At 47.9% G+C, this 25,489-nt stretch overlaps 1 protein-coding gene across 4 annotated transcripts in view; it reads left to right on the forward strand.

Moving 5' to 3' along the window:
- Positions 1-25,489, forward strand: part of ABCA2 (ATP binding cassette subfamily A member 2) — a 234,059-nt gene that overhangs the window by 67,491 nt on the left and 141,079 nt on the right. For 2 of the 4 annotated variants that reach the window (XM_088665386.1, XM_088665388.1), the window contains 5 exons: positions 4,213-4,311; positions 9,798-9,983; positions 11,731-11,949; positions 18,911-19,239; positions 24,640-24,799. The exons of 1 other annotated variant lie outside the window; for it this stretch is intronic. In XM_088665386.1, coding sequence (XP_088521512.1) covers positions 4,213-4,311; positions 9,798-9,983; positions 11,731-11,949; positions 18,911-19,239; positions 24,640-24,799 — 993 coding nt within the window. The remainder of the gene's footprint in view (positions 1-4,212; positions 4,312-9,797; positions 9,984-11,730; positions 11,950-18,910; positions 19,240-24,639; positions 24,800-25,489) is intronic. One more of the 4 variants, XM_088665387.1, reaches the window with a different exon arrangement.

The following is a 25,489-nucleotide window of genomic DNA, read 5'->3' on the forward strand; positions in this document are numbered from 1 at the left end:
TCCACCGCACTCCTTGGCAGCAAATCCCACTGTCGAACAGCTCTTACTGTCAGTAAGTTCTTCCTAATCATAGAGTTGGAAGAGACCCCAAGGGCCATCCAGTCCAACCCGCTGCCAAGCAGGAAACACCATCAAAGCATTCTTGACATATGCCTGTCGAGCCTCTGCTTAAAGACCTCCAAAGAAGGAGACTCCACCACACTCCTTGGCAGCAAATCCCACTGTCGAACAGCTCTTACTGTCAGGAAGTTCTTCCTAATGTTTAGGTGGTTATACTATTAGAATCATAGAATCACAGAGTTGGAAGAGACCACAAGGGCCATCCAGTCCAACCCCCTGCCAAGCAGGAAACACCATCAAAGCATTCTTGACATATGCCAGTCAAGCCTCTGCTTAAAGACCTCCAAAGAAGGAGACTCCACCACACTCCTTGGCAGCCAATTCCACTGCCGAACAGCTCTTACTGTCAGGAAGTTCTTCCTAATGGTGAGGTGGAATCTTCTTTCCTGAAGTTTGAATCCATTGCTCCGTGTCCGCTTCTCTGGAGCAGCAGCAAACAATCTTTCTCCCTCCTCCATAGGACAGCCTTTGATATATTTGAACATGGCTATCACATCACCCCTTAACCTTCTCTTCTTCAGGCTAAACATACCCAGCTAGGTCCCTAGGGCCACAATCCTTGCGGCTGCAATCCTGGTACACAGAATCATAGAATCCTAGAGTTGGAAGAGACCACAAGGCCCATTGAGTCCAACCCCCTGCCAAGCAGGAAACACCATCAAAGCATTCTTGACATACGCCTGTCAAGCCTCTGCTTAAAGACCTCCAAAGGAGGAGACTCCACCACACGCCTTGGCAGCAAATCCCACTGCCGAACAGCTCTGACTGTCAGGAAGTTCTTCCTAATGTTGAGGTGGAATCTTCTTTCTTGAAGTTTGAATCCATTGCTCCGTGTCCGCTTCTCTGGAGCAGCAGAAAACAAGCTTTCTCCCTCCTCCATATGGCATCCTTTCATATATTTGAACATGGCTATCATATCACCCCTTCACCTTCTCTTCTCCAGGCTAAACATACCCAGCTCCCTAAGCCGTTCCTCATAAGGCATCGTTTCCAGGCCTTTGACCATTTTGGTTGCCCTCTTCTGGACACGTTCCAGCTTGTCAGTATCCTTCTTGAACTGTGGTGCCCAGAACTGGACACAGTACTCCAGGTGAGGTCTGACCAGAGCAGAATACAGTGGTACTATTACTCCCTAGATCTAGATGCTATACTCCAGAGACTATACTCATGTCTCTGGAGCTGCGCAATTGATTCCATCTTGGACACAGATTCTCTGCTTGAGGAGCAAGAACAACAGTTGCAAACCCCAGAAAAACACTGAGGTAGCAGTGGAAGTACAGAACAATTCCTGCCACCCCCCCAGAGAAGGAAGAGACATGTGGTGGTGGCGGCGGCATGTGACGGCTGGCCACATGACCCAGAAGCTGTCTGCGGAGAAATGCCGGCTCCCTCGGCCTATAGAGCATGTGACTCTCTTTGGAGGGAGATGGAGGCAGAAGTGTATGGACCAACGATTCCTTGTTTCCATTGTCTCTATACTAATGCACAGCGTATGAGAAACAAACAAGAAGAATTCGAGCTCTTAGTACTGGATGACAAAGATGACCTAATGGGCATTACTGAAATCTGGTGGGATGAGACTCATGAATGGAATGTAGAAATTGAGGGGTATTACCTATTCAGGGACCCAGGTGGCGCTGTGGGTTAAACCACAGAGCCTAGGGCTTGCTGATCAGAAGGTCGGCGGTTCGAATCCCTGCAACGGGGTGAGCTCCCGTTGCTCGGTCCCAGCTCCTGCCCACCTAGGAGTTCGAAAGCACATCAAAAGCGCAAGTAGATAAATAGGGATCGCTCCGGCGGGAAGGTCAACGGCGTTTCCGTGCGCTGCTCTGGTTCGCCAGAAGCGGCTTTGTCATGCTGGCCACATGACCCGGAAGCTGTCTGCGGACAAACGCCGGCTCCCTCGGCCTATAGAGCATGTGACTCTCTTTGGAGGGAGATGGAGGCAGACGTGTATGGACCAATGATTCCTTGTTTCCATTGTCTCTATACTAATGCACAGCATATGAGAAACAAATAAGAAGAATTCGAGCTCTTAGTACTGGATGACAAATATGACCTAATGGGCATTACTGAAATCTGGTGGGATGAGACTCATGAATGGAATGTAGAAATTGAGAGGTATTACCTATTCAGGGACCCAGGTGGCGCTGTGGGTTAAACCACAGAGCCTAGGGCTTGCTGATCAGAAGGTCGGCGGTTCGAATCGCTGCGACAGGGTGAGCTCCCGTTGCTCGGTCCCAGCTCCTGCCCACCTAGCAGTTCGAAAGCACATCAAAGTGCAAGTAGATAAATAGGGACCGCTCCGGCGGGAAGGTCAACGGCGTTTCCGTGCGCTGCTCTGGTTCGCCAGAAGCGGCTTTGTCCTGCTGGCCACATGACCCGGAAGCTGTCTGCGGACTAACGCCCGCTCCCTCGGCCTATAGAGCATGTGACTCTCTTTGGAGGGAGATGGAGGCAGACGTGTATGGACCAATGATTCATTGTTTCCATTGTCTCTATACTAATGCACAGCGTATGAGAAACAAACAAGAAGAATTCGAGCTCTTAGTACTGGATGACAAATATGACCTAATGGGCATTACTGAAATCTGGTGGGATGAGACTCATGAATGGAATGCAGAAATTGAGGGGTATTACCTATTCAGGGACATTATACACAATGTATTACCTTTACATTACCTTTATCTTTACCTTTACATTATACACAATGATGTGAAAACTTAATGAATACATTTTAAAAGGAATTCTGTTTGAAAACAAAACAAAGCAAACATTAAAACACATTGGGAAGCAGAATTGAAATAGAATTTGGCCTGGCAGCAGCCGAGTGGTCGGCATGGTCTGCACCTTAATTTTCAAACACCTGTCTGAATAAGAAGATCTTAGACTGGCAGACGGAGCGTTAGATAATTTTTGGCTCTAAATTTGGTATATTTATGGCCACCCCCTTAGCTTACTTTGCTGCTGCCGCCTGCATTATGGTTCTGCTAGGAATGGCAGACATTATTTTCTCTCTTCGCCCCAGGAGTTCCTCCCTCCCCCAGCAGCTGTAGTTCCCCCCTTCCCCAACTAGCTGTAACTCCAGTCAGCGGTCAGGGATGTTGAAGTCCAGGGGCGTAGCCAGGATGAAAATCAGGGGGCCAAGGGGCGGGGCCAAGGGGAGGGGGAGGGGCCACAGCGGGGCAAGGAAAGCTCCCTTCTCCCTTGCCAGCTTTCCCTCCTCCTGCCCCGGCGATCGCTTGTGGTGCATGCTCTAGTTATCTCCCGCTTGGACTACTGCAATGCGCTCTACGTGGGGATACCTTTGATTCCTTGTTTCCATTGTCTCTATACTAATGCACAGCGTATGAGAAACAAACAAGAAGAATTCGAGCTCTTAGTACTGGATGACAAAGATGACCTAATGGGCATTACTGAAATCTGGTGGGATGAGACTCATGAATGGAATGTAGAAATTGAGGGGTATTACCTATTCAGGGACCCAGGTGGCGCTGTGGGTTAAACCACAGAGCCTAGGGCTTGCTGATCAGAAGGTCGGCGGTTCGAATCCCTGCAACGGGGTGAGCTCCCGTTGCTCGGTCCCAGCTCCTGCCCACCTAGCAGTTCGAAAGCACATCAAAAGCGCAAGTAGATAAATAGGGACCGCTCCGGCGGGAAGGTCAACGGCGTTTCCGTGCGCTGCTCTGGTTCGCCAGAAGCGGCTTTGTCATGCTGGCCACATGACCCGGAAGCTGTCTGTGGACAAATGCCGGCTCCCTCGGCCTATAGAGCATGTGACTCTCTTTGGAGGGAGATGGAGGCAGCAGTGTATGGACCAACGATTCCTTGTTTCCATTGTCTCTATACTAATGCACAGCGTATGAGAAACAAACAAGAAGAATTCGAGCTCTTAGTACTGGATGACAAAGATGACCTAATGGGCATTACTGAAATCTGGTGGGATGAGACTCATGAATGGAATGTAGAAATTGAGGGGTATTACCTATTCCAAAGGAGGAGGGAGGAGGGGAGACTACCTCTGTTGGAATGGCAGCTCTGCCAAGAATGTAAGGGGGCCAGAATGACCAGCTCACTATTTCTGCACTCCAGGTTTATCGACTGTTTTTCGGCACCTCTCCGGTCTCTGCAGAGGGTTTCCACGAGCCATGGGACCGATTCAGCACAGCGGAGAAGCTGCTCCACCTGGAGGTGAGATTATTGCCCCGCGGTCTGGAGTAGGCGGGAACAGACCCCAGTGGCTTGCCCGTTAATTTCGGATGACTGCCGGGAGTTTAAAAGGGACGGGAGGCAGTTAGTTCGGGGGAATTGGGAGAGGGTTGTGAGAGTGAAGAGGGAGCGTGTAGGCGTAGGAGATCTTAAAGTGTTCCGAGGAGTTTAATTGAATTCTATTATCTAGCCATTGTTAAAGGAAACTAAGAATACGATCTAAAAGCCTGTACATAGAATCATAGAATCATAGAATTATAGAATCATAGAATCATAGAATCATAGAGTTGGAAGAGACCCCAAGGGCCATCCAGTCCAACCCCCTGCCAAGCAGGAAACACCATCAAAGCATTCTTGACATATGGCTGTCGAGCCTCTGCTTAAAGACCTCCAAAGGAGGAGACTCCACCACACTCCTTGGCAGCAAATCCCACTGCCGAACAGCTCTTACTGTCAGGAAGTTCTTCCTAATCATAGAATCGTAGAGTTGGAAGAGACCACAAGGGCCATCCAGTCCAACCCCCTGCCAAGCAGGAAACACCATCAAAGCATTCTTGACATATGGCTGTCGAGCCTCTGCTTAAAGACCTCCCAAAGAAGGAGACTCCACCACAATCCTTGGCAGCAAATCCCACTGCCGAACAGCTCTTACTGTCAGGAAGTTCTTCCTAATCATAGAATCGTAGAGTTGGAAGAGACCACAAGGGCAATCCAGTCCAACACCCTGCCAAGCAGGAAACACCATCAAAGCATTCTTGACATATGGCTGTCGAGCCTCTGCTTAAAGACCTCCCAAAGAAGGAGACTCCACCACAATCCTTGGCAGCAAATCCCACTGCCGAACAGCTCTTACTGTCAGGAAGTTCTTCCTAATCATAGAATCGTAGAGTTGGAAGAGACCACAAGGGCAATCCAGTCCAACCCCCTGCCAAGCAGGAAACACCATCAAAGCATTCTTGACATATGGCTGTCGAGCCTCTGCTTAAAGACCTCCCAAAGAAGGAGACTCCACCACAATCCTTGGCAGCAAATCCCACTGCCGAACAGCTCTCACTGTCAGGAAGTTCTTCCTAATGTTGAGGTGGAATCTTCTTTCTTGTAGTTTCATAGAATCATAGAATCGTAGAATTGGAAGAGACCACAAGGGCCATCCAGTCCAACCCCCTGCCAAGCAGGAAACACCATCCAAGCATTCTTGACATATGGCTGTCAAGCCTCTGCTTCAAGACCTCCAAAGGAGGAGACTCCACCCTTGGCAGCAAATCCCACTGCCGAACAGCTCTTACTGTCAGGAAGTTCTTCCTAACGTTGAGGTGGAATCTTCTTTCTGGAAGTTTGGATCCATTGCTCCGTGTCCGCTTCTCTGGAGCAGCAGAAGACAACCTTTCTCCCTCCTCCATACGGCATCCTTTCATATATTTGAACATGGCTATCATGAAACCATGAAACCCACATGAAACCATTACGGGTTTAAAAGACCTCTCGTTTAAATAAAGCGTTCTTAAACATAGCTGCCAAGTTATCCCTTTTTGAAAGGGATTTTCCATTATGCTGAATAGGCTTCCTCGCGAGAAAAGGGAAAAACTTGGCAGCTATGTTCTTAAATGTTATATTAAAAGTGGATGTGCCTGGCTATGCCAGCTGGGTATCGAAACTCACAGAAGTGGTGGCTCAAGAGAGGACAAAATAGAGTAGAGGCGACGGTTTGTGTCTTAGAGTTACACGGAGGAGGCTTAGGAGGGTAACCTGGGGTGCCACAAAGTTGCCAGAGTGGAAAGGGCAAACTTTTGCAGGGGGGGAATCAAGCTGAGTGAGACCCTTTACTGTAGGCAGGAGCTTATTCCGTCAAACAGCCTAGAGTTCCTCATGATACCAGGCCACGTAAGACTCTCTTTACTAAGAAACCCGCAAGTAAAAGGGGTTTATCTTAAGGCGGCAGGAGAAGAGGGAGGGCGGTTTCACCCCTGGATCCCTGTGTCGCATTTTTAGTAATAGAGAGGGAGGACATTCCGTCACATAATTGGTGGCAGCGGTGGGATTGGGTTTGTCGCGTATTAATTGGTGGCAAAGTCCTTGGGTCCGTGCCATAGCTGTGCTTTTAACTGAGGGATGGGGAGTTATTTCCAGCTGAAGACCCACATTCCATTACGGTGGTACCTCGGTTTGTGAACACAATTGGTTCCGGAAGTCTGTTCATAAACGGAAGCGTTCATAAACCGAAGCGAACTTTCCCATGGAAAGCAATGGAAAGCGGATTAATCCGTTCCGGACGGGTCCGCGGAGTAAGCGTTCATAAACTGAAGCGAACTTTCCCATTGAAAGTAATGGAAAGTGGATTAATCCGTTCCGGACGGGTCCGCGGGGTACTTAAACTGAAGCGTTCATAAACTGAAGCGAACTTAATGGAATGTGGGTCTTCAGCTGGAAAGTTCGCTTCAGTTTATGAACGCTTCAGTTTAAGTACTCCGTGGACCCGTCTGGAACGGATTAATCCACTTTCCATTACTTTCCATGGGAAAGTTCGCTTCAGTTTAAGTACTCCGCAGACCCGTCTGGAACGGATTAATCCACTTTCCATTACTTTCAATGGGAAAGTTCGCTTCCGTTTATGAACGCTTCAGTTTAAGTACTCCGCAGACCCGTCTGGAACGGATTAATCCACTTTCCATTACTTTCCATGGGAAAGTTCGCTTCAGTTTAAGTACTCCGCAGACCCGTCTGGAACGGATTAATCCACTTTCCATTACTTTCCATGGGAAAGTTCGCTTCAGTTTAAGTACTCCGCAGACCCGTCTGGAACGGATTAATCCACTTTCCATTACTTTCAATGGGAAAGTTTGCTTCCGTTTATGAACGCTTCAGTTTAAGTACTCCGCAGACCCGTCTGGAACGGATTAATCCACTTTCCATTACTTTCCATGGGGAAGTTCGCTTCATTTTACGAACGCTTCAGTTTATGAACAGACTTCCGGAACCGATTGTGTTCATAAACCGAGCTACCACTGTATGGCAAAAGCTCTCAAGGATGTTCTGGAGCAAGGCTGGCGAAGGGTGTGGCCTTGGGGGCCAGATAGGGAGGCTCGAATGGCCTCACTCAGTCCCTGGGATAACCCAGCAGCCTCAGCGTTTGCAACCGGAGTCCGTCCGTCCGTCCGTCCATCTGTCTGGGACCCTCCCTCCCCAGCATGGGCGTACCCAGCGAGGGGCAGGGGGGCAGCTTCCCCCCCCTAGAAGCAAATAAAAAATAAATAAATTCCCGTATTTTACGGACGATAACCTGCCCTTTTCCCCTCCGAAAACTGAAGGGAGGGTTATGGAAATTGGGATTTTTCCGCCCCCTTTGCGGCTGAAGCCAGCGCCAGGAATGTAGGGAGGGCGAGAAGCAGCCTGAGCTGGGGGCAGATGGCGGACGGGAGCTCCATCCTTCCTTCCCCCCTCTTCCTTCCTTCCTTCCTTCCTTCCTTCCTTCCTTCCTTCCTTCCTTCCTTCCTTCCTTCCTTCCTTCCTTCCTTTCTCTCTCTCCCCTCCCTCCTCTCTCTCTCCCCCTTCTTTCCTTCCTTCCTTCCTTCCTTTCTTCCTTTCTTCCTTTCTCTCTCTCTCTCTCCCCTCCCTCCTCTCTCTCTCACCCCTTCTTTCCTTCCTTCCTTCCTTCCTTCCTTCCTTCCTTCCTTCCTTCCTTCCTTCCTTCCTTCCTTCCTTCCTTCCTTCCTTCCTTCCTTCCTTTCTCTCTCCTCCCCTCCCTCCCTCTCTCTCCACCCCTTCTTTCCTTCCTTCCTTCCTTCCTTCCTTCCTTCCTTCCTTCCTTCCTTCCTTCCTTCCTTCCTTTCTCTCTCTCCCCTCCCTCCTCTCTCTCTCACCCCTTCTTTCCTTCCTTCCTTCCTTCCTTCCTTCCTTCCTTCCTTTCTTCCTTTCTCTCTCTCTCTCTCTCCCCTCCCTCCTCTCTCTCTCACCCCTTCTTTCCTTCCTTCCTTCCTTCCTTCCTTCCTTTCTCTCTCTCTCTCTCCCCCTCCCTCCTCTCTCTTTCACCCCTTCTTTCCTTCCTTCCTTCCTTCCTTCCTTCCTTCCTTCCTTTCTTCCTTTCTTCCTTTCTCTCTCTCTCTCTCACCCCTTCCTTCCTTCCTTCCTTCCTTTCTTTCTTCCTTTCTTCCTTTCTCTCTCTCTCTCTCCCCCCTCCCTCCTCTCTCTCTCACCCCTTCTTTCCTTCCTTCCTTCCTTCCTGCCTTCCTTCCTTTCTTCCTTTCTCTCTCTCTCTCTCCCCTCCCTCCTCTCTCTCTCACCCCTTCCTTCCTTCCTTCCTTCCTTCCTTCCTTCCTTCCTTCCTTCCTTCCTTCCTTTCTTCCTTTCTCTCTCTCTCTCTCCCCTCCCTCCTCTCTCTCTCACCCCTTCTTTCCTTCCTTCCTTCCTTCCTTCCTTCCTTCCTTCCTTCCTTCCTTCCTTCCTTCCTTCCTTCCTTCCTTCCTTTCTCTCTCTCCCCTCCCTCCTCTCTCTCTCACCCCTTCTTTCCTTCCTTCCTTCCTTCCTTCCTTCCTTCCTTCCTTCCTTCCTTCCTTCCTTCCTTCCTTCCTTTCTTCCTTTCTCTCTCTCTCTCTCACCCCTTCCTTCCTTCCTTCCTTCCTTCCTTTCTTTCTTCCTTTCTTCCTTTCTCTCTCTCTCTCTCCCCCCTCCCTCCTCTCTCTCTCACCCCTTCTTTCCTTCCTTCCTTCCTTCCTTCCTTCCTTCCTTCCTTCCTTCCTTCCTTCCTTCCTTCCTTCCTTCCTTTCTTCCTTTCTCTCTCTCTCTCTCCCCTCCCTCCTCTCTCTCTCACCCCTTCCTTCCTTCCTTCCTTCCTTCCTTCCTTCCTTCCTTCCTTTCTTCCTTTCTCTCTCTCTCTCTCCCCTCCCTCCTCTCTCTCTCACCCCTTCCTTCCTTCCTTCCTTCCTTCCTTCCTTCCTTTCTCTCTCTCTCTCTCCCCTCCCTCCTCTCTCTCTCACCCCTTCCTTCCTTCCTTCCTTTCTTCCTTTCTCTCTCTCTCTCTCCCCTCCCTCCTCTCTCTCTCACCCCTTCTTTCCTTTCTTCCTTCCTTCCTTTCTTCCTTTCTCTCTCTCTCTCTCTCCCCTCCCTCCTCTCTCTCTCACCCCTTCCTTCCTTCCTTCCTTCCTTTCTTCCTTTCTCTCTCTCTCTCTCCCCTCCCTCCTCTCTCTCTCACCCCTTCTTTCCTTCCTTCCTTTCTTCCTTTCTCTCTCTCTCCCCTCCCTCCTCTCTCTCTCACCCCTTCCTTCCTTCCTTCCTTCCTTCCTTCCTTCCTTCCTTCCTTCCTTCCTTCCTTCCCTTCCTTCCTTCCTTCCTTCCCTCTCTCTTCCCCTCTCTTGCCCCCCCCCCTAGTTTTGATCCTGGATACGCCCCTGCTCCCCAGCCAGGTGGAAAGGAGCAATGCAGGGAGCCCTTGAAACTTTCTTCTTCACCTCCCTCGCCTCTTTTCTCTCTACCAGGAGAGTCTTCTGGGCAGTTGGAGGACCGTGGAAGACGGGCTGGTGCGCCAGGCCATGCGCCGTCCTCAGAAGAGCCCCCACAAGCAGGCGCTCCTGCACCTCCTCTCTCACGCCTTGGGCCCCCCCAGCCCTACCCCAGAGCCTTCCACTACCTACAGCCCCCCAACTTTTGTCAAGGACATGGAGGTGAGAGACTGAATTTGGAGGCTGGTGGTAAGTAGCCCGGGGTGGGGACTACTGCCGGTACCTCCCCGGGCAGGATAACCCAGGCACCCCCAAACTGCGGCCCTCCAGATGTTTTGGACTACAATTCCCATCTTCCCTGACCACTGGTCCTGTTAGCTAAGGATCAGGGGAGTTGTAGGCCAAAACACCTGGAGGGCCGCAGCTTGGGGGATGCCTGATTTAAATCATCGTTTCCTACATCGAGACTCATTCTCGCTGGTATGACTTTAATATGCTGGTAGACTTTTAGAATAACAAAGAAGGAGACTCCACCGCACTCCTTGGCAGCAAATCCCACTGCCGAACAGCTCTTACTGTCAGGAAGTTCTTCCTAATGTTCTTCCTAAGGGCCGCAGTTTGGGGGTGCCTGGGATAACCCGACAACCTACCATGGGCTGGGATTGAGTGGTGGACCCAAGGCGTGGTTTCTTATTGGAGCATATTCCGTATAATTCAGCGTGGTTTCAGCTACGTCTTGTAAACTCCTTTTTCTTTTCAGTGGGACCTGTTGCAAGGCCTTCCTTCCTTCCTTCCTTCCTTCCTTCCTTCCTTCCTTCCTTCCTTCCTCCCTTCCTCCCTTCCTCCCTTCCTCCCTTCCTCCCTTCCTCCCTTCCTCCCTCCCTCCCTCCCTTCCTTCCTTCCTTCCTTCCTCCCTTCCTTGTTAAGTTAAGGTGCTTATTTCTAAGGTTGAATCCTGACAAGACAGAAGTACTGTTCATGGGGGACAGGAGGCGGGCGGGTGTGGAGGACTCCCTGGTCCTGAACGGGGTAACTGTGCCCCTGAAGGACCAGGTGCGCAGCCTGGGAGTCATTCTGGACTCACAGCTGTCCATGGAGGCGCAGGTCAATTCTGTGTCCATCTGGGACGCAGGATGAGTCCCTACCTCCCTGCGGACTGTCTCACCAGAGTGGTGCATGCTCTAGTTATCTCCCGCTTGGACTACTGCAATGCGCTCTACGTGGGGCTCCCTTTGAAGGTGACCCGGAAACTACAACTAACCCAGAATGCGGCAGCTAGACTGGTGACTGGGAGCGGCCGCCGAGACCACACAACACCGGTCTTGAAAGACCTACATTGGCTCCCAGTACGTTTCCGAGCACAATTCAAAGTGTTGGTGCTGACCTTGAAAGCCCTAAACGGCCTCGGTCCGGTATACCTGAAGGAGCGTCTCCACCCCCATCGTTAAAGACCTCCCAAGAAGGAGACTCCACCACACTCCTTGGCAGCAAATCCCACTGCCGAACAGCTCTGACTGTCAGGAAGTACTGAAGGAGCGTCTCCACCCCCATCGTTCTGCCCGGACACTGAGGTCCAGCGCCGAGGGCCTTCTGGCGGTTCCCTCGCTGCGAGAAGCCAAGTTACAGGGAACCGGGCAGAGGGCCTTCTCGGTGGTGGCGCCTGCCCTGTGGAACGCCCTCCCACCAGATGTCAAAGAGGAAAACAACCACCAGACTTTTAGAAGACAGCTTCTAGGGGGGGGCAACTGCCCCCTCCTGCCCCCCTCTGCCTACGCCCATGCAGCTGCCAGTCTGATTGGCTTCTGTATTTGGGCCGGCCATGAACCCTACTATTGTCTCCAGCTGAGGAGTTAAGGCCCAGGTTGTCCCGAAAGCTCAAGGTGGCATCATGTCCGGGCGAATCGGACCCTGAAATGGTGGCCATCGTTGCAGGTAAAGATGTCGTCCTTCGTCTCTTCCCTTTCCCCAGAACATCCTTTTCACGGCCGCTGTGCTGGAGAGCCTCACCTGCCCGCCGAACCAGGATGAGCTGGGGCGCATCCTGCTCGTCCCAGAGAGCCGGCTCCCCCTCCTGCGAGCGTACCAAGCCGCCGCCTGCAATAAGAGCGCCGGCCTGCGCAAGGAGTATTTTGGGCGGCTGGCGGCCGAGTTGAAGGAGCAGCTGGATGCTCACAAGATCATCAGCCAGGTGGGTGCAGGATGGAGAGGGGTCCTCATGAGGGGTCCTCCTTTATTTTTTCTTTTCCAAATCATATTTATTTATTTTCCTTTCATCAAAATACAGACATTTACAACTATACATTTTCCACGTCACATCTTCAACCCTCCTTTCTCAACAAAAGGGAGAAAGGTAGGGGAGGAAGGAAAAGAAAAAAAAAACCACACACACACACACACAAAAAAAAATTTAAAATAAAAATAAAAAGGAATAACGAATTATAATGATACAAATTAAAAGGACTTCCTGTCATCTCCGTCAGCATACTTTTTTCCTTTGTCGAATGTATATACAATCAATACTATTTCTTTTAACCCATGGTTTCACATTCCTATTGCTTTAATCCTCGTTTTTTTCCTACAAGTGACCTTTGTTGTTGTTGTTGTTGTTATTATTTTGTTTCTATTCAAACGCTATCATTGGTATTTGGTTTTTACTATATTTCATAACATATTTTTTATACCTATCCCATTTTTTTTCACGAATTCTTCTTTAACCTTTCCTCTCAGGCTATTCGTTAATTGTGCCTCTGCTTAAAGACCTCCAAAGCCACACTCCTTGACAGCAAATTCCACTGCCGAACAGCTCTTACTGTCAGGAAGTTCTTCCTAATCATAGAATCGTAGAGTTGGAAGAGACCACGAGGGCCATCCAGTCCAACCCCCTGCCAAGCAGGAAACACCATCAAAGCATTCTTGACATATGCCTGTCAAGCCTCTGCTTAAAGACCTCCAAAGAAGGAGACTCCACCACACTCCTTGGCAGCAAATTCCACTGCTGATCAGCTCTTACTGTCAGGAAGTTCTTCCTAATGTTGAGGTGGAATCTTCTTTCTTGAAGTTTGAATCCATTGCTCCGTGTCCGCTTCTCTGGAGCAGCAGAACACAATATTTCTCCCTCCTCCATATGACATCCTTTCATATATTTGAACATGGCTATCATATCACCGTTTAACCTTCTCTTCTCCAGGCTAAACATACCCAGCTCCCTAAGCCGTTCCTCATAAGGCATCGTTTCCAGGCCTTTGACCATTTTGGTTGCCCTCTTCTTCTGGACATGTTCCAGCTTGTCAGTATCCTTCTTGAACTGTGGTGCCCAGAACTGGACACAGTACTCCAGGTGAGGTCTGACCAGAAATAAAATAAAATAAAATAAATTTTATCTTTGGATAACCCTGTTATCTCCATCAGCATACACTCCTCTTGATGAGATCCAAAAAATTATAGGTAGGAATATCCCCCAAAGACCAGAGATCTTTCTACTAAGTATCACCTTTCAAAAAGATATTCCCATACATACAGGCAAAAGAACTCCTTCTATATTCATAGAATAATAGAATCATAGAATCGTAGAGTTGGAAGAGACCCCAAGGGCCATCCAGTCCAACCCCCTGCCAAGCAGGAAACACCATCAAAGCATTCTTGACATATGGCTGTCAAACCTCTGCTTAAAAACATCCAAAGAAGGAGACTCCACCACACTCCTTGGTAGCAAATTCCACTGCCGAACAGCTCTTACTGTCAGGAAGTTCTTCCTAATGTTGAGGTGGAATCTTCTTTCTTGTAGCTTGAATCCATTGCTCCGTGTCCGCTTCTCTGGAGCAGCAGAAAACAATCCTTAGCAGCAGCTCGTATTGTTATTGCCAAAGGATGGAAAGAAAAAGAAGCTCCAAAAATTACAGGTTGGCGAAATAAACTTCAAGAGTTTGCCGAAGCGGCACAGTGAACAAACAGTTTGAGAGGAAAGGTTAAAGAAGAATTTCTATTAAAAAAATGGGACAGGTACAAGAAATATGTTAGAAAATATACCGAGAACAAAATTTCTATGATAGCGTTTGAGTAAAAAAAGGGGAAAAATCTGTTTGGATTTCCAGTGTGTTTCGTCAAGGGGGTTGCCTTCGAGCTGAACTTCCTGACAGTAAGAGCTGTTCGGCAGTGGAATTTGCTGCCAAGGAGTGTGGTGGAGTCTCCTTCTTTGGAGGTCTTGAAGCAGAGGCTTGACAGGCATATGTCAAGAATGCTTGGATGGTGTTTCCTGCTTGGCAGGGGGTTGGACTGGATGGCCGGCGGCCTATCTTGTCTGACACCCTCTTTTCACACGGGCCAAACAGATGCCCCAATCGGAAGCCTGCAAGCAGGACCCAAGTGCGACAACACTATCACTTCCTTTTTTTAAAAAAAATATATATTTCTATTAATAAATTTTTAAAGAAAAAAAATAGACTCATTAATTTGCTCTAATCAAACAGTCCAATCGCCATGCACAAGAAAAGAAAAAAGACAAGAGCAGAAAAAAGAAAAAGGTCTATACAAATCCAATTCACTTCTAACTTAATTTCCCTCGTGCCCCCTATTTAACGGCTCATTGCATATCTTTTCCAGGCAGGTTCCATTCGTATTTTATATCTATAATTACCATTTCTCTACGTTCTCTGAGCCTTCCCTTAAGTCTCAACCTGCAACATACATAATGGCTTCTATTTCTCTTCATAAGTCAATTTTACAATATTTTTTTTTTTTTATAGTATCTTCTAAATTTGCTCCATTCTTCTTTCATCTTCTCTTCTCCCCGATCGCGTCAGGTCAGCTAGTTCCATATAGTCCGACATTCCCATTTGCCACTCCTCTAATGTAAGGTACCTTCGATCTCTTCCAATATTTTGCTCATAATATCCTGGCTGCAGTTGTGGCATATAAGAACGGATTGCTGTCTTTTTTTTTTTTTTAATAATATTTTTTATTGAACATTTTTTCAACAAACATACACCAAACATACAAAATACAAAATACAAAAACACATCAAAAACATCAAAATACAAAATACAAAAATATAACAAAAAATATATATCATTTCTCATCCATTATAATACTCATTGTCTTCAGGCTTCCCCAATTCCCTACTATCTGGTTTTCATTTTTTTTAAACTTCTATAGCAGTTTCTACATCATCTTCTTTCCCATCATGCAATCCCTTTAAAACTTCCAAGTTAATTCATCTTCATATCATTTACCCTAATTTCAAACTTTAAATCTTCTATTGTTTCCCTAATGCCTTAACCTCTTTACTTTCCTGGATTTTCAAACTCTAATTATCGAATACATTCCCTATATACATTTTAAATTTCTTCCAGTCCTTTGAAACTTTGTCATTTGTCTGGTCCCGGAGTCTTCCTGTCAATTCTGCTAATTCCATATAGTCCATCATTTTCATTTGCCATTCCTGCTTCGAAGGCAATTCTTCTTTTTTCCAATATTTTGCTAATAAAATCCTAGCGGCTGCGGTGGCATACATAAACAGATTAACATCATCCTTGGGGATTTCTTCCCCAATTATTCCAAGCAAAAAGGCTTCCGGTTTTTTCGAAAAAGTGTTCTTAAACATCTTTTTCAATTCATTGTAAATCATTTCCCAGAAGCCTTTTATCTTAGGGCATGTCCACCACATATGGTCGAATGAGCCAACATCCTGTTTACATTTCCAACATTTATTGTCGCTTTTGTGGTACATTTTAGCTAGCTTGACCGGCGTCAGATACCATCTATACATCATTTTCATCAAATTTTCCTTCAACACCGTACAAGCCGTAAATTTCATACCTTTCTTCCACAATTTTTCCCACTCCGACATCATCACATTATGACCGGATTGCTGTCTTTAGTCGGCATTTCTTTTCCCACCATGCCCAATAGAAAGGATTCTGGTTTCTTAATCAACGTTTCTTAATCAACACCCTTTTCAATTCATTATAAATCATTTCCCAGAAATCCTCCACCACATATGAAAAAAATGTTCCTTCCGCTTTTTTACATTTCCAACACTTATTATCACGATTATGGTACATCTTTGCAAATTTTACTGCTGTCAAACACCACCTATAAAACATTTCCATCATATTTTCTCTTAAGGCCGTACATGCAGTGAATTTCGTATTCTTCTTCCATAATCTTCCCCAAACATCCATCCTAATATTGTGTCCCACGTCCTTTGCCCGATCTATCATAACTTTCTTTGTCGATTCATCTTTCAATTGCCACTGAAGCAACAAATTATCCATTCTGGAAAGGTTCTCTGCCTTTGATTCTAATGACTCTGTCTGCAACTTGGACTTTTCTAAGGAAAAACCCCATTTTTTCTTATCTACTTTATACAATTCTGGTTTCTTAATAAACGGACAACACCCTCCCTTCCGGTGGCTTCCAGCAACTGGTATTCAAAAGCATTGCTGCCTCTGAGGTCAAAGTATAAGGAAAATGGATAATAGCAATGAAAAAGTTGAAATTTAGAAAAAAGAATGTGAAGTTAGAATGGGAAAATGCGAGAACTATTTTTAACAATAAGAACTCAAGAAGGGGAAATGAGGAAGCCTGAATCTATTTTTGTTTTTGTTTTTTGTTTTTTGTTTGTTTTTCTGCCTTTTTTCTTTCTTTTTTTTGATTGTTGTATTTTTCTTTTCTGTGCCTTTTTCTTTTTTCTTGTATTTCTTGTTAAAATCTAATAAAAATTATATTAAAAAAAAATCAAAAGCATTGCTGCCTCTGAGTACGGAGGCAGGTCGTGGCCATTGTGGCTAGCGGCCACCAACAGCCCACTCCTCCTCCATGAATTTGCCCCGTTCTCTTTTAAATCCACCCAAGTAGGTAGCTATTGCTGCCTCCTGTGGGAGGGAGTTCCGTAGTTTAACCGTGCACTCCTTGAAGAAGTCCTTTCTTTTACCTGCCTTGAATTTCCCACTATTCGGCTACATTGGATGTCCACGACTTCTAGTGTTATGAAAGGGGAAGGAACCCCTTTTTCTATCCAGTTCTTCTACGCCACACATAATTTTATGAATTTCAATCACGTCTCCTCTTTCCCCCCCAAACTAAAAAGTCCCTAATACTGCAACCCTTTCGGGGCAGAGGAACCAGAGACCAAATAGCAAACATGCGCTGGATCGTGGAGAAAGCTAGAGAGTTCCAGAAAAACGTCTACTTCTGCTTCATTGACTACGCAAAAGCCTTTGACTGTGTCGACCACAGCAAACTATGGCAAGTTCCTAAAGAAATGGGAGCGCCGGATCACCTCATCTGTCTCCTGAGAAATCTCTATGTGGGACAAGAAGCTACAGTTAGAACTGGATATGGAACAACCGATTGGTTCAAAATTGGGAAAGGAGTACGACAAGGTTGTATATTGTCTCCCTGCTTATTTAACTTATATGCAGAATTCATCATGTGAAAGGCTGGACTAGATGAATCCCAAGCCGGAATTAAGATTGCCGGAAGAAATATCAACAACCTCAGATATGCAGATGACACAACCTTGGTGGCAGAAAGCGAGGAGGAATGAAAGAAGCTTTGAATGAGGGTGAAAGAGCAGAGCGCAAAATATGGTCTGAAGCTCAACATCCAAAAAACCAAGATCATGGCCACTGGTCCCATCACCTCCTGGCAAATGGAAGGGGAAGAAATGGAGGCAGTGAGAGATTTGACTTTCTTGGGCTCCTTGATCACTGCAGATGGTGACAGCAGTCCTGAAATTAAAAGACGCCTGCTTCTCGGGAGAAAAGCAATGACAAACCTAGACAGCATCTTCAAAAGCAGAGACATCACCTTGCCGACAAAGGTCCGTCTAGTTCAAGCTCTGGTTTTCCCAGTAGTGATGTATGGAAGTGAGAGCTGGACCATCAAGAAGGCTGATCGCCGAAGAATGGATGCTTTTGAATTATGGTGCTGGAGGAGACTCTTGAGAGTCCCATGGACTGCAAGAAGATCAAACCTCTCCATTCTGAAGGAAATCAGCCCTGAGTGCTCCCTGGAAGGACAGATCCTGAAGCTGAGGCTCCAATACTTTGGCCACCTCATGAGAAGAGAAGAATCCTTGGAAAAGACCCTGATGTTGGGAAATTTCTTTGGCGATCAGCCTTCTTTATGGTCCAGCTCTCACTTCCATACATCACTACTGGGAAAACCATCGCTTTAGCTATACAGACCTTTGTCGGCAAGGTGATGTCTCTGCTTTTTAAGATGCTGTCTAGGTTTGTCATTGCTTTTCTCCCAAGAAGCAGGCGTCTTTTAATATCGTGACTGCTGTCACCATCTGCAGTGATCGAGGAGCCCAAGAAAGTCAAATCTCTCCCTGCCTCCATTTCTTCCCCTTCTATTTGCCAGGAGGTGATGGGACCAGTGGCCACGATCTTGGTTTTTTGGATGTTGAGCTTCAGACCATCTTTTGCGCTCTCCTCTTTCACCCTCATTTAAAGCTTCTTTAATTCCTCCTCGCTTTCTGCCGTCAAGGTTGTGTCCTCTGCATATCTGAGGTTGTCGATATTTCTCCCGGCAATCTTAATTCCGGCTTGGGATTCATCTAGTCCGGCCTTTCGCATGATGAATTCTGCATATAAGTTAAAGAAGCAGGGAGACAATATACAACCTTGTCGTACTCCTTTCCCCATTTTGAACCACTCAGTTGTTCCGTATCCAGTTCTAACTGTAGCTTCTTGTCCCACATAGAGATTTCTCAGGAGACAGATGAGGTGATCTGGCACTCCCATTTCTTGAAGAACTTGCCATAGTTTGCTGTGGTCGACACAGTCAAAGGCTTTTGCGTAGTCAATGAAGCAGAAGTAGACGTTTTTCTGGAACGCTCTAGCTTTCTCCACAATCCAGCGCATGTTTGCAATTTGGTCTCTGGTTCCTCTGCCCTTTCGAAATCCAGCTTGCACTTCTGGGAGTTCTCGGTCCACATACTGCCCAAGCCTGCCTTGTAGAATTTTAAGCATAACCTTGCTAGCGTGTGAAATTTTAAGCATAACCTTGCTAGCGTGTGAAATGGGCGCATTTCACCCGGGGAAGGAATTGGCAAGCCACTCCAGTATCCCTGCCGAGAAAACCCTACGGACAAAGTCCGCTATGCTCACCCGCAACTTAACCCTTGCCCTTCTCCCCCGCAGCTGAAACTCGACGAGGTGAACGGCACGGCGGCCGGGAAGCGTCTCCACGCCGTGCTGGAGGACCTGACGGAGATGGAGAAGGTCTTAAAGGACGTGGATATCCTCTCGGCGCTGGCCAAGCTCCTGCCCAAGGGCGCCTGCTCCTCCAGGCCGCCCGCCGCCACCTCCAACAGCACCAGCCCCGCCGGGAACTTCACCTCCGGCACCAACGCCAGCGCCGAGGAGGGCAAGGGGGAGAGCGAGGCGCCGGCCGAAGACCCCCAAGGGCAGTGCTCGGCCTTCGTCCAGCTTTGGGCCGGCCTGCAGCCCATCCTCTGCGGCAACAACCGGTGAGGCCAAGCGGCCCAGAGCCCCACAGCTATGCAAGATGCGATTAGAATAAAAAATATATATTAAATCTATTTCGTACGACCACAGATTTCTTTGCTTTGGCCGCTTCCTGCATGAGCAGAGTCCAGCGCAAAACTGGAATTAGATAGAGGCAGGAGTTCCGCTGTATGCCGTTAGGTGGAGCTTGACAACTTCCTGACAGTAAGAGCTGTTCGGCAGTGGGATTTGCTGCCAAGGAGTGTGGCGGAGTCTCCTCCTTTGGGAGGTCTTGAAGCAGAGGCTCGACAGGCATATGTCAAGAATGCTTGGATGGTGTTTCCTGCTTGGGGAAACAAGGGCCATCCAGTCCAACCCCCTGCCGAGCAGGAAACACCATCAAAGCATTCTTGACATATGCCTGTCAAGCCTCTGTTTAAAGACCTCCAAAGGAGGAGACTCCACCACACTCCTTGGCAGCAAATTCCACTGCCGAACAGCTCTTACTGTCAGGAGTCGGTCATGACTGGACCTAATGGTCAGGGGTCCCTTTACCTTTTCCTTAAATTCCCATGTTAACCGGCATCCCTGCACGTCAGGCTGGAGTTAGAATCATAGAATCATAGAATCCTAGAGTTGGAAGAGACCCCAAGGGCCATCCAGTCCAACCCCCTGCCAAGCAGGAAACACCATCCAAGCATGCTTGACATATGCCTGTCGAGCCTCTGCTTAAAGACCTCCAAAGAAGGAGACTCCACCACACTCCTTGGTAGCAGATTCCACTGCCGAACAGCTCTTACTGTCAGGAAGTTCTTCCTAATGTTTAGGTGGTTAACTTCTTCCTAATGTTGAGGTGGAATCTTCAAAGCAACAGGAGTCCTGTTGCTTAAACCAAGGTATATGAGAGCTGCCTGCAGGTATTCAGAAGAGGGACAGTGGCACTTTGCGTGTGCTCAGAGGCTACTCCCCTTGCTCAGTGAAACACAATAGGATCCAGCCCCAGGGGATCCACATTCAGTCCTGCTTCCTTTCTGTGTGTGCATTTGGCAAGACTTTAACTATGGCCTCCCTAAATTAAATTCATAGAATCCTAGAATCCTAGAATCCTAGAATTGGAAGAGACCCCAAGGGCCATCCAGTCCAACCCCCTGCCGAGCAGGAAACACCATCCAAGCATTCTTGACATATGCCTGTCAAGCCTCTGCTTAAAGACCTCCAAAGAAGGAGACTCCACCGCACTCCTTGGCAGCAAATCCCACTGCCGAACACCTCTGACTGTCAGGAAGTTCTTCCTAATGTTTAGGTGGAATCATAGAATCATAGAGTCATAGAGTTGGAAGAGACCCCAAGGGCCATCCAGTCCAACCCCCTGCCGAGCAGGAAACACCATCCAAGCATTCTTGACATATGCCTGTCAAGCCTCTGCTTAAAGACCTCCAAAGAAGGAGACTCCACCGCACTCCTTGGCAGCAAATCCCACTGCCGAACACCTCTGACTGTCAGGAAGTTCTTCCTAATGTTTAGGTGGAATCATAGAATCATAGAGTCATAGAGTTGGAAGAGACCCCAAGGGCCATCCAGTCCAACCCCCTGCCGAGCAGGAAACACCATCCAAGCATGCTTGACATATGCCTGTCGAGCCTCTGCTTAAAGACCTCCAAAGAAGGAGACTCCACCACACTCCTTGGCAGCAAATCCCACTGCCGAACAGCTCTTACTGTCAGGAAGTTCTTCCTAATGTTTAGGTGGAATCTTCTTTCTTCTAGTTTGAATCCGTTGCTCCGTGTCCGCTTCTCTGGAGCAGCAGAAAACAACCTTTCTCCCTCCTCTATATGACACCCTTTCATATATTTGAACATAGCTATCATATCCCCCCCCCTTAATCTTCTCTTCTCCAGGCTAAACATACCCAGCTCCCTAAGCCGTTCCTCATAAGGCATCGTTTCCAGGCCTTGGACCATTTGGGTTGCCCTCTTCTGGACACGTTCCAGCTTGTCAGTCTCCTTCTTGAACTGTGGTGCCCAGAACTGGCAGCAAATTCCACTGCCGAACAGCCCTTACTGTCAGGAAGTTCTTCCTCATGTTGAGGTGGAATCTTCTTTCTTGAAGTTTGAATCCATTGAATCCCCAGGGGTTGATCGTAAAGGAAAGTCTGGGGGGAAAAAACCCCCGGAAAAGCCCTTTCTATACTGAACGGGGGACCGCAAGACAGCACCGTGAAATCTCACGAAAGCCTCCCAGAGTCTTCGGGTGACCGTCCGGAGAGCTTCAAAGGCAAGGCGGAGGGCTTAAGAGCAGCCCTTTGCAGAAGCAGTTCTTGAAGCCCCTCTGCCTTACTTACCGAGGCTCCGGGACAGTTTTGGAGACTTCTGCGAGAACTCATGGAGCCATCTGGGATCCTGCAACTGTCTCCAGAGGCCAGCAAGCAAAGTTTTCATGCCCCCATTCCGTTGGTTGGTTGATCAAAGGCCTGGAAATGATGCCTTATGAGGAACGGCTTAGGGAGCTGCGTCTGTTTAGCCTGGAGAAGAGAAGGTTAAGGGGCGATATGATAGCCATGTTCAAATATATGAAAGGATGTCATATGGAGGAGGGAGAAAGGTTGTTTTCTGCTGCTCCAGAGAAGCGGACACGGAGCAATGGATTCAAACTACAAGAAAGAAAATTCCACCTCAACATTAGGAAGAACTTCCTGACAGTGAGAGCTGTTCGGCAGTGCGATTTGCTGCCAAGGAGTGGGGTGGAGTCTCCTTCTTTGGAGGTCTTTAAGCAGAGGCTTGACAGGCATATGTCAGGAATGCTTTGATGGTGTTTCCTGCTTGGCAGGGGGTTGGACTGGATGGCCCTTGGGGTCTCTTCCAACTCTATGACTCTATGATTCTATGATTCCACCTAAACATTAATAATAATAATAATAATAATAATAATAAATTTTTATTTATACCCCGCCCTCCCCAGTCAAAAACCGGGCTCAGGGCGGCTGACACCAACAGAACCACAATAAAACATAAAAACAATTAATTAAAATACAGATTAAAATACAGTATTAAAATTTAAAGTGCAGCCTCCTTTCAAGTAGGCCATAAGTGGCTGACATCAACAGAACCACAATAAAACATAAAAACAATTAGTTAAAATACAGATTAAAATACAGTATTAGGAAGAACTTCCTGACAGTAAGAGCTGTTCGGCAGTGGAATTTGCTGCCAAGGAGTCCAACTCTATGATTCTATGATTGATTGAGTGATGATCTGTGTAAAGTTGCGATTGCCTCAGTAAAGTCGCTGTAAGTTGTGATCCCCGTGCATTTCGTAAAATTGATACGCCGCTTGATTATAAAGGAGGAACCTCAAAGTGGCTTATGAAACATTAAAACAAGGACCTTGTCAGTTGAAAATAGATATTTTGAATCATTAAAAGCCACGTCTGTTAATTTCAGTGGTTCTCCATTTTCCTACTTAGAATCATAGAATCATAGAGTTGGAAGAGACCACAAGGGCCATCCAGTCCAACCCCCTGCCGACCAGGAAACACCATCAAAGCATTCTTGACAGATGGAGACTCCACCACACTCCTTGGCAGCAGATTCCACTGCCGAACAGCTCTTACTGTTAGGAAGTTCTTCCTAATCATAGAATCGTAGAGTTGGAAGAGACCACAAGGGCCATCCAGTCCAACCCCCTGCCAAGCAGGAAACACCATCCAAGCATTCTTGACATATGCCTGTCAAGCCTCTGCTTAAAGACCTCCAAAGGGGGAGACTCCACCACCACACTCCTTGGCAGCAAATCCCACTGCCGAACAGCTCTTACTGTCAGGAAGTTCTTCCTAATGTTGAGGTAGAATCTTCTTTCTTGTAGTTTCATAGAATCATAGAATCCTAGAGTCGGAAGAGACCACAAGGGCCATCTAGTCCAACCCCCTGCCAAGCAGGAAACACCATCAAAGCATTCTTGACAGATGCCCGTCCAGCCTCTGCTTAAAAACCTCCAAAGAAGGAGACTCCACCACACTCCTTGGCAGCAAATCCCACTGCCGAACAGCTCTGACTGTCAGGAAGTTCTTCCTAAGGTTGAGGTAGAATCTTCTTTCTTGTAGTTTCATAGAATCATAGAATCCTAGAGTTGGAAGAGACCCCAAGGGCCATCAAGTCCAACCCCCTGCCAAGCAGGAAACACCATCCAAGCATTCTTGACATATGCCTGTCAAGCCTCTGCTTAAAGACCTCCAAAGAAGGAGACTCCACCACCACACTCCTTGGCAGCAAATCCCACTGCCGATCAGCTCTTACTGTCAGGAAGTTCTTCCTAAGGTTGAGGTAGAATCTTCTTTCTTGTAGTTTCATAGAATCATAGAATCCTAGAATTGGAAGAGACCACAAGGGCCATCCAGTCCAACCCCCTGCCAAGCAGGAAACACCATCAAAGCATTCTTGACATATGCCTGTCAAGCCTCTGCTTAAAGACCTCCAAAGAAGGAGACTCCACCACCACACTCCTTGGCAGCAAATCCCACTGCCGAACAGCTCTGACTGTCAGGAAGTTCTTCCTAAGGTTGAGGTAGAATCTTCTTTCTTGTAGTTTCATAGAATCATAGAATCCTAGAATTGGAAGAGACCACAAGGGCCATCCAGTCCAACCCCCTGCCAAGCAGGAAACACCATCAAAGCATTCTTGACATATGCCTGTCAAGCCTCTGCTTAAAGACCTCCAAAGAAGGAGACTCCACCACCACACTCCTTGGCAGCAAATCCCACTGCCGAACAGCTCTGACTGTCAGGAAGTTCTTCCTAATGTTTAGGTGGAATCTTCTTCCTTGAAGTTTGAATCCATTGCTCCGTGTCCGCTTCTCTGGAGCAGCAGAAAACAACCTTCCTCCCTCCTCTATACGACATCCTTTTATATATCTGAACATGGCTATCATATCACCCCTTAACCTTCTCTTCTCCAGGCTAAACATACCCAGCTCCCTAAGCCGTTTCTCATAAGGCATCATTTCCAGGCCTTTGACCATTTTGGTTGCCCTCTTCTGGACACGTTCCAGCTTGTCAGTATCCTTCTTGAACTGGGGTGCCCAGAACTGGACACAGTACTCCAGGTGAGGTCTGACCAGAGCAGAATACAGTGGTACTATTACTTCCCTTGATCTAGATGCTATACTCCTCTTGATGCAGCCCAGAATTGCATTGGCTTTTTGAGCTGCTGCATCACACTGCTGACTCATGTCAAGTTTGTGGTCTACCAAGACTCCTAGATCCTTTTCACATGTACTGCTCTCAAGCCCGGTGTCCCCCATCCTGTATTTGTGCCTTTCATTATTTTTTCTGCCCAAGTGTCGTACTTTACATTTCTCCAATGTACTCGGCGGCACATTTGTCCGGAAGAGTCACTTTTGCGATGTCTTTTTCCTCTTCCCTGTGCCAGGACCATCGAGCCAGAGGCGCTGAAACAGGGCAACATGAGCTCTTTGGGGTTCACCAGCAAAGAGCAGCGGAATCTGGGGCTCCTCGTTCACCTCATGACCAGCAACCCCAAGATCCTGTACGCTCCTGTGGGCACAGAAGTGGACAAGGTTATCCTGAAGGTGAGGCAGCGAGGGGAGCTGGCTTCGGGATGCGCCACCGAACGTCCCTCACTTCTTTCCCCGGCCTTTTCCTTGTTGGGAAGCGTAGGGGGCTCACCTGTGCACCCCAGTTTAACTGCCTTTTGGCTCCCCCCCCCGAAAATCCTGGGGAATTTGGAATTTGGCCAGGGCGCTGAGAAGCTCTGGAATCGTTTTCCTATCTAGCAGGCTGTTCTCGCACGGAGGAGGCTGTTCCCGCGGAGGACCTTAAGGTCCACAAATAATAATATTCTGGAGATCCCGAGCCATAAGGTGGCTAGATTGGCCTCTAGTAGAAGCAGGGCCTTTTCAGGACTGGCCCCAACCTGGTGGAACGCTCTTTCCCAGGAGACCAGGGCCTTTTCAGGACTGGCCCCAACCTGGTGGAACGCTCTTTTTCCCAGGAGACCAGGGCCCTGCGGGATTGGTCATCTTTCCGCAGGGCCTGCGAGACGGAGCTGTTCCGCCTGGCCTTTGGGTTCGACTCAGCCTGACCCCTGTGTTTTCCTCCCTCATGCATTGGATTGATGGACTACTGGAAATGAGATTCCACCTAAACAGTAAGAGCTGTTCGGCAGTGGAATCTGCTGCCAAGGAGTGTGGTGGAGTCTCCTTCATTGGAGGCCTTTAAGCAGAGGCTTGACAGCCATATGTCCAGAATGCTTGGATGGT

The sequence above is a fragment of the Zootoca vivipara genome, chromosome Z2, assembly GCF_965207765.1.
Source record: "Zootoca vivipara chromosome Z2, rZooViv2.hap1.1, whole genome shotgun sequence".
NCBI classification, from domain to species: Eukaryota; Metazoa; Chordata; class Lepidosauria; order Squamata; family Lacertidae; genus Zootoca; species Zootoca vivipara.